Source organism: Hypanus sabinus, chromosome 18, assembly GCF_030144855.1.
Source record: "Hypanus sabinus isolate sHypSab1 chromosome 18, sHypSab1.hap1, whole genome shotgun sequence".
In the NCBI taxonomy this organism is placed as follows: domain Eukaryota; kingdom Metazoa; phylum Chordata; class Chondrichthyes; order Myliobatiformes; family Dasyatidae; genus Hypanus; species Hypanus sabinus.
Genome location: NC_082723.1, coordinates 76,238,438 through 76,247,680, shown reverse-complemented (window position 1 = coordinate 76,247,680; position 9,243 = coordinate 76,238,438). Strand labels below are relative to the sequence as shown.

The window sequence follows — 9,243 nt, the reverse complement described above, 5'->3', positions numbered from 1 at the left end:
CCTCTCGTCCCCCACGGTTACCTCGCTGCCTTTCAGGAGGAGGGTCGGTGGGGTCGAGAGCCATCAATACAGAACCAGGAAATGACTTATCCTCTTCTTTCTGAGCTGAACTCCAGGCCAGGAAAGGTTAAGTCAGATTGATTCGTCACGCCTGACATAAATCTTTCTCCAGTGCTGTGGGTAACGGTAATGCTGACACAACCAGACTGGTGAGAAGGAAAGGCTTTGTGCTCCGGAGAACAGAGCAATTTTTACAGTTCGCTCCAGATCCGGAGTTCATGTTGCAAGTACCATTTTTACAACTGATTTTCTTCATTAGAAAGAGTATAAAATAGATTTGTGGTTCTGATATTAAAGATTGAAAATTTGCCTTATTTGTTACACGTACATCAGAACTTAAAAACACAGAGGGAAGTGCATGGCTTGCATCAATGGCCAACGTTGTGTGAGGATGTGCTTGTGCAGTTCGCAGATGTTGCCATAGTTTCAGCAACCAACACCAGAACTCACTAACAGTAACTGGTACGTCTTTGCACTGCGGGAGGAAACCCACAGAGTCACGGAGAGAGCGTACAAACTCTTACAGGCAGAGGCAGGAATTGAAACCTGATCTCCATACCATGCAATGGAGACTTTGCCAAACTGCAGAGCATTCCAGTACAGTATTTCCAAGATGCAATTGCTCCTGCACATTGGTTCTCTTCAGAGTGCAACACAGTGCAGCCACATTGGCCCAAAATGTCGTGTCAACCCTTTAAACTGCTTCGGGTACAACCTAACCCTTCTGTCCCACAGACAGCTCATTGTCGGACTTACTTTTGCACGTTGCTTCTTTGTCAGTCTTTGTTTGTATAGTTATATAGTTCAATTGTTGTTGAGACCAAACATCAGAAAGGGGAAGAACTGTGATCTAAGTGACTTTGTCTATGGAATGATTGTTGGTGCCGGATGGGATGGTTTGAGTATCTCTGAAACAGGTGATCTCCTGGGATTTTCATGCACAACAGTCTTTAGATTTGACAGAGAATGGTGCATAAAAACTGTCAGCGTCAGTTCTGTGGGCGAAAATGCCTTGTTAATGAGAGAGGTCAGAGCTGGATGGTCAGACTGGTTCAAGCTGGTAACTCAAATAACCATACAGAATACAGATTGATTATTGAGTACATCTACATGAAATGTTGACTTATGAAAACAGCGTCCATTATCAAAGATCCTCACCACCCAGGCCATGCTCTCTTTTTGCTGCTGTCACCAGGCAGAAGGTACAGGAGCCTCAGGACTCACACCACCAGGTTCAAGAACTACCCCTCAACCATCAGGCTCATGAACAAAGGGGGATAACTACACTCATTTAAGGACTCTTATATCTTGTTATTTCAAGCTCGTTATTTATTGCTGCTTACTTATACTTGCATTTGCCCAGTTTATTGACCATTGATCCTGTTTACAGTTACTATTCTATCGATTTGCTAAGTATTTTCTCAGGAAAAAGAATCCCAGGGTTTGTAATAATAAATTTTGCTTTGATTTTGACTTTGGATCAAAAAGGACGGATGTCGGGATGAAAAGAAGGGGTTGGCTATGCTCGCGGGTCGATGACGTTTACGCGGCTCTGTGCTGAGGCCTGCTCCAGGCTCCGTGTCTAAGGGCTACTTGCTTACTTACATTGTTTGCACAATTTATTTTTCTCTCTCTCTGCACATTGGGTCTTTGTTGGTCTTTTTTAATGGGTTCTTTTGGGTTTCTTGTTTTATAGCTGCCTGTAAGGAGAGGATTCTCCAGGTTGTATAGTGTATACATACTTTGATAATAAATGTTCTTTGTACTTTGTCACAGCAGTGGTGTGTAGAAGAGCATGTCTGAATACACAACACATTAAGTGAAGTGGAGGGGCCATGGCAGCAGAAGACCACTTATTAGGCACAGGAGGTAGCTAATGCTGAGTGTATATCCCTGGACTGCCATAATATCTAGCAATTACCACTTATGTGGCCTGGAGATTTCTGGGTATTCCACATTCACCCATGGCTATCAATGATAGCAGCTGTTTAAAGGGGTCACCTCCTCCAGGGCCTCCTCTCAAAACCTCCGAGCTCATTTTCCCAAAACAGGAGGACAGAACTGAAAACCACGTGCTCTGTGTGGCCATTACAAAGAAGGCAAAGCAGCCCTTCTACTTCCTTGGAAATTTGCAAAGATTCAGCACGTCATCGCAAAACTTCTGTAGGTGTGTGGCTGCATCAGAACTTGGTATGAAAACACCAATACCACCGAAGCAGTTGAATGGAAAGCCCACAAAACGTAGTGGATACGGCCCAGTCCGCACATAAAGGCCCCCCCCCCACAAATGAGCAAATCTAAATGAAATGCTGTCACAAGAAAGCATCATCAGGGACTCCCACCACCCAGGACATGCTCTCTCCTCACTGCTGCCATCAGGAAAAAGGTAAAGGAGCCTCAGGGCTCACAATTTTAGGAACTGGTATTACCCCTCAACCATCAGGCTTTTGAACCAGAGGGGATAACTTCACTCAACTTTTCTTGCCTCATTATCGAACTGTTCCCACAACCTATGGAGTCAATTTCAAGGACTCTTCATCTCATGTTCTCAATATTTATTGTTTATTAATTAATTTATCTTTTGGTTTTATGGATTTCCTGTGAATGCCCACAAGAAAATGAATCTCAGGGTTGTATATGGTGACATAAGTGTACTTTGATAATAAATTTACTCTGAACTTTGAACCATGATTAATCCAGCCTGTATAGAAATCATAATTGATTTATTTCAAAGTAACGTTAAATAATAAATCCTTCATTCTGGACAACCCCACCTATTCCCAGTTACATAGCACATGGCCAGACAATTAACAAACATTGAAAACAACTAAAAGGAAAATGCTATATTTTTCAGTGTGCTTTTATTTCACTAAATGCAAGTGTGACTGTGGAGATAGCTCCCAGCAGAGTTTCAGAGGTAAAAAGTTTAAAAGTTCATTAGCAGTTCTCTTTCATATAGAAGGTCGCCATTCTGTTGAGGATATAAGTCCTTCAATGTGCTTATGTGGAAGGGAAGGATAATGTGATTTAAAAAAAAAGCATGCAGCAAGCTTATATGGCTACCTTTCATACTTCTCTCTCTCTGTCACTCTTCCTCTCTCTCATGCTCCTCCTCTTTCTCCCTATCTCTCTGTCCCTCTCTTCCCACCTCCCTCTCTCTCACACCTTCTCTCCCTCTTTCCCTATCTCTCTCTCTCTCTCTCGCACTCACTCACTGGTTCTCTCTCTCCCCGTCTTTCTCTCCCCCCTCGCCCTCTCTCTCTCTCTCGCTGCTATGTGACATGTCTAGGAGTGGTGACGAAACTCTGCAGCCCCCCCAACCCATTTCCTGTGGGTCTCGGGGAACTGCTAGCTTCACTGAGTGCATTAGATGAAGATCAGTGATTGCGAGGGGCACTGGCAGTTCGCCCGCAGTGATTGGCGCACCCACGATCCGTGACATCCCGTGCGGGAAGCAACCATCCAGAAGGTCCTGGAAGAAGAGAACAGAAAGCTCAGTCAGTGAAGCAACTTTAAGGCCCCAACATTTTAGGATTTAAATATTTACAAATGCTGGAAACTTGTCCCCTCCAAGTTATGATACAATTAATCATAGAGTACGTCACAGAAACAGACCTTTCAACCCATCTAGTCTTCCGCCTAGTCCCATCAACCTGCGTCCAGACCATAGCTCTCCAAATCCCTTCCATCCCTATACCCATCCAAACTTCTCTGAAATGTTGAAATCAAGCTCACATGCACCACTTGTGCTGGCAGCTTGTTCCATACTCTCACCACCCTCCGAGTGAAGAAATTCCTCTTCAGATTCCCCTTAAACATTTCACCTCATACTCTAAAAACCTTTGACCTCTGGTTCCTGCCTGCCCTCAAGGGCATATGTATACAGAAAGTACCACAGAGGGCCATTAACGTCATGAAGGACCCCACCCACCCTTCTCATGGACTGTTTGTCCCTCTCCCAGTAGGGAGAAGGCTACGTAGCATCCACACCAGGACCACCAGACTGAAAGACAGTTACTTTCCCCAAGCAGTAAGGCAGATCAATATCTCCACCCACAAACGCACCCCTCCACACCGCCAACCACTACTACTTTATCATTTCCTGTCAGTCACCTTGTGTACAGACACTCCTGTGCCTAGTGTCACTTTATGGACTGACAATCTATGTGTATTAGCTATCTTATGTATTTCTATTTGTTGTTTTGTTTTTATTATTGTGTTTTTTATCTCATTGCTTTTTTTGTTTCTGCTGCATTGGACTGGAGTAACAATTATTTTGTTCCCCTTCACACTTGGAGAGCAATTTAAATGGTTCGGCATGAACCAGATGGGCCGATGTTTTTGTGCTGGACTTTTCTATGACTGTATGACTTGTGAACTGGGAATGACATTAAACAATCTTGAATGTTGAATCCAGAGGAGAAAAAGCCTGCGTACATTGACATTATCAACACCCTTCATAATATTCCACACCTCTGTACAATTTCCCCACATTCCTTGATGGAATGAGCAGTGAGTGTAAGCGGTACATGCAAGCTCGATTTCAGTGTTTAAGAGAAGTACTTGACTTACCAACAAAATGGTTTCTTACCCCATCTCAGTCATATTATTGGCAGAATTTCAAATGGTGATGAGAGGGCGTACAGGAGTGAGATTACCACCTAGTTGAGTGGTGTTACAGCAACAGACTCGCACTCAATGTCAATAAGACCAAAAAACTGATTGTGGACTTCAGAAAGGGTAAGATGGAGGAACACGCACCAGTCTTCAGAGAGGGATCAGAAGTGGAAAGAGTAAGCAATTTTAAGTCTCTGAGGATCCCCATCACCCAGGGCCTGCCCTCTTCTCATTGCTACCATCCAGGAGGAGGTACAGGAGCCTGAAGACACACACTTATTAATTCAGGAACAGCTTCTTCCCCTCTGCTATCCGTTTTGTGAATGGACATTGAACCAGTGAACACCACCTCACTACTTTTTTATTCCATTTTGCACTACTTATTTCATTTACATGTATATATATATCTATATATATATATATATATATATATATATATATTAATATATATAGGTATGTACTGCTGCAGCAAAGACAACAAAATTTCATGACATATGCTGGTGATATTAAACCTGATTCTGATTTTGAACCGGCATATAAATTAGCCCAGAAAAATGCCACAAACCATCGATAAAACAACTGTACTTTTGCAGTGATGATGTTTTAAAAACATCATGTTGAAAAATAAAGTCAAATTTGCAAAACCTGTTTGGGATCTGAGCTCCAGTTCTTTGGATCGTTAGCCTTGGCTTCTGACCTAACCATCTTGTAATACAATCTGGGCAGCAACATTCTCAAGGCATTTACAAAGACAATGATGTCAGTGGTGTCGTTTCCATGTAAATGGAGCCTTAATCTTGTGCTAGGGTCACCTGACCTTGGCACTGAGATCTCTGTCCTTGGAGAGATACATCCTTAACTGTTTCCTCTCATCTTGCGGATGGTTTGAGTGAAATATCGCAGATACTTCCTGCAGAGCTCCATTCAGTTCATCCCATGATGAAACCCTCTCGCTGCCAGGCGAAACCCTTCTGTCTGTTACAGAAACTGCATCTGATTACTTAGACGGCTTGCTGCTGCTTCCCGCCGCACTGACAAAAGCCGACTAGCGATACCTCATGTATCACAGAGTTACACAGCATAGAAACAGACTCTTCACCCATCGAACCTGTTCTGACCATCAACAAGTCATTCATACTTTATTCACAATTGCCCTTATAAATTCTCCCCATATTTTCAATACATGCCTCCAGTGACCTTCAATTGCCAATGCACCCATTGAGTCATAAGACAAAGGAGCAGGATACAGCCATTCCATCCATTCGTACACAATACAGGAGCAGGATACAGCCATTCGATCCATTCAAACACGATACAAGAGCAGGATACAGCCATTTGATCCATACATACACAATTCAGGAGCAGGATACAGTCTTTCGATCCATTCATACACAATACAAGAGCAGCATACAGCCATTCGATCCATTCATACACAATACAAGAGCAGGATACAGCCATTCGATCCATTCATACACAATACAGGAACAGGATACAGCCATTCGATCCATTCATACACAAAACAGAAGCAGGATACAGCAATTCGATCCATTCATACATAATACAGGAGCAGGATACAGCCATTCGATCCATTCAAACACAATACAAGATCAGGATACAGCCATTCAATCCATTTGTACACAATACAGGAGCAGGATACAGTCATTCGATCCATACATGCACAATACAGGAGCAGGATACAGCCATTCGATCCATTCATACACAAGACCGGAGAAGGATACAGCCATTCGATCCATTCAAACGCAATACAGTAGCAGGATACAGCCATTCGATACATTCATACACAATACAGGAGCAGGATACAGTCATTCGATCCATTGATACATAATACAGGAGCAGTATACAGCCATTCAATCCACTGATACACAATACTGGAGCAGCATACAGCCATTCGATCCATTCATACACAATACAGGAGCCGGATACAGGCATTAGATCCATTGATACATAATACAGGAGCAGGATACAGCCATTCGATCCGATCATACACAATACCGGTGCAGGATACAGCCATTCGATCTATTCCTACACAATACGGGAGCAGGATACAGCCATTCGATCTATTCATACACAATACGGGAGCAGGATACAATCATTCGATCCATACATTCACAATACAGGAGCAGGATACATTCATTCGATCCATTCGTACACAATACAGGAGCAGGATACAGTCATTCGATCCATTCGTACACAATACAAGAGCAGGATACAGCCATTCGATCTATTCCTACACAATACGGGAGCAGGATACAGCCATTCGATCTATTCCTACACAATACAGGAGCAGTATACAGCCATTCAATCCACTGATACACAATACTGGAGCAGCATACAGCCATTCGATCCATTCATACACAATACAGGAGCCGGATACAGGCATTAGATCCATTGATACATAATACAGGAGCAGGATACAGCCATTCAATCCACTGATACACAACACAAGAGCAGTATACAGCCATTTGATCCATTCAAACACAATACAAGATCAGGATACAGCCATTCGATCCATTCGTACACAATACAGGAGCAGGATACAGTCATTCGATCCATACATGCACAATACAGGAGCAGGATACAGCCATTCGATCCATTCGTACACAATACAGGAGCAGGATACAGTCATTCGATCCATACATACACAATACAGGAACAGGATACAGTCGTTTCATCCATTCATGCACAATACAAGAGCAGGATACAGCCATTCGATTTATTCATACACAATATGGGAGCAGGATACAGCCATTCGATCCATTCATACACAATACAGGAGCAGGGTACAGCCATTCGATCCACTGATACACAATACAGGAGTATGATACAGCCATTCAATCCATTCATACACAATACAGGAGGAGAATACAGCCATTCGATCCATTCAAACACAATACAGGAGGAGAATACAGCCGTTCGATCCATTCATACACAATACAGGACCAGGATACAGCCATTCGATCCACTGATACACAATACAGGAGCAGGATACAGCCATTTCATACAATCATACACAATATAGTAGCAGGAGACAGCCATTTGATCAATTCATACACAAAACAAGAGCAGGATACAGCCATTCGATCCATTCATACACAATACAGGAGCAGGATACAGCCATTCGATCCATTCATACACAATATAGCAGCAGGATACAGTAATTCGATCCACTGATACACAATACAGCAGCAGGATACAGCCATTCGATCCATTCATACACAATATAGGAGCAGGATACAGCCATTCGATCCATTCATACACAATTTAGGAGCAGGAGAAAGCCATTCGATCTATTCATACACAATATAGGAGCAGGATACAGCCATTCGATCCATTCATACACAATACAGGAGCAGGATACCGTCATTCGATCCATTCATACACAATATGGGAGCAGGATAAAGACATTCGATCCATTCAAACACAATACAGGAGCAGGATACAGTCATTCGATCCATGCATACACAATACAGGAGCAGGATACAGTCATTCGATCCATACATGCACAATACAGGAGCAGGATACAGCCATTCGATCCATTCGTACACAATACAGGAGCAGGATACAGTCATTCGATCCATACATACACAATACAGGAACAGGATGCAGTCGTTTGATCCATTCATGCACAATACAAGAGCAGGATACAGCCATTCAATTTATTCATACACAATATGGGAGCAGGATACAGCCATTCGATCCATTCATACACAATACAGGAGCAGGGTACAGCCATTCGATCCACTGATACACAATACAGGAGTATGATACAGCCATTCAATCCATTCATACACAATACAGGAGGAGAATACAGCCATTCGATCCATTCAAACACAATACAGGAGGAGAATACAGCCGTTCGATCCATTCATACACAATACAGGACCAGGATACAGCCATTCGATCCACTGATACACAATACAGGAGCAGGATACAGCCATTTCATACAATCATACACAATATAGTAGCAGGAGACAGCCATTCGATCAATTCATACACAAAACAAGAGCAGGATACAGCCATTAGATCCATTCATACACAATACAGGACCAGGATACAGCCATTCGATCCACTGATACACAATACAGGAGCAGGATACAGCCATTTCATACAATCATACACAATATAGTAGCAGGAGACAGCCATTCGATCAATTCATACACAAAACAAGAGCAGGATACAGCCATTAGATCCATTCATACACAATACAGGAGCAGGATACAGCCATTCGATCCATTCATACACAATATAGGAGCAGGATACAGCCATTCGATCCATTCATACACAATTTAGGAGCAGGAGAAAGCCATTCGATCTATTCATACACAATATAGGAGCAGGATACAGCCATTCGATCCATTCATACACAATACAGGAGCAGGATACCGTCATTCGATCCATTCATACACAATATGGGAGCAGGATAAAGACATTCGATCCATTCAAACACAATACAGGAGCAGGATACAGTCATTCGATCCATGCATACACAATACAGGAGCAGGATACAGTCATTCGATCCATTCGTACACAATACAAGAGCAGGAT

At 42.8% G+C, this 9,243-nt stretch overlaps 1 protein-coding gene across 1 annotated transcript in view; it reads right to left on the bottom strand.

Moving 5' to 3' along the window:
• Positions 1-2,762: 2,762 nt before the first annotated feature.
• The window catches only part of si:dkey-178e17.3 (somatomedin-B and thrombospondin type-1 domain-containing protein), a 424,717-nt gene continuing 418,236 nt past the window's right edge, over positions 2,763-9,243 (bottom strand). The window contains exon 5 of the mRNA XM_059943700.1: positions 2,763-3,532. Within this exon, the coding sequence (XP_059799683.1) occupies positions 3,427-3,532 (106 nt within the window). The 3' untranslated portion in view covers positions 2,763-3,426. The remainder of the gene's footprint in view (positions 3,533-9,243) is intronic.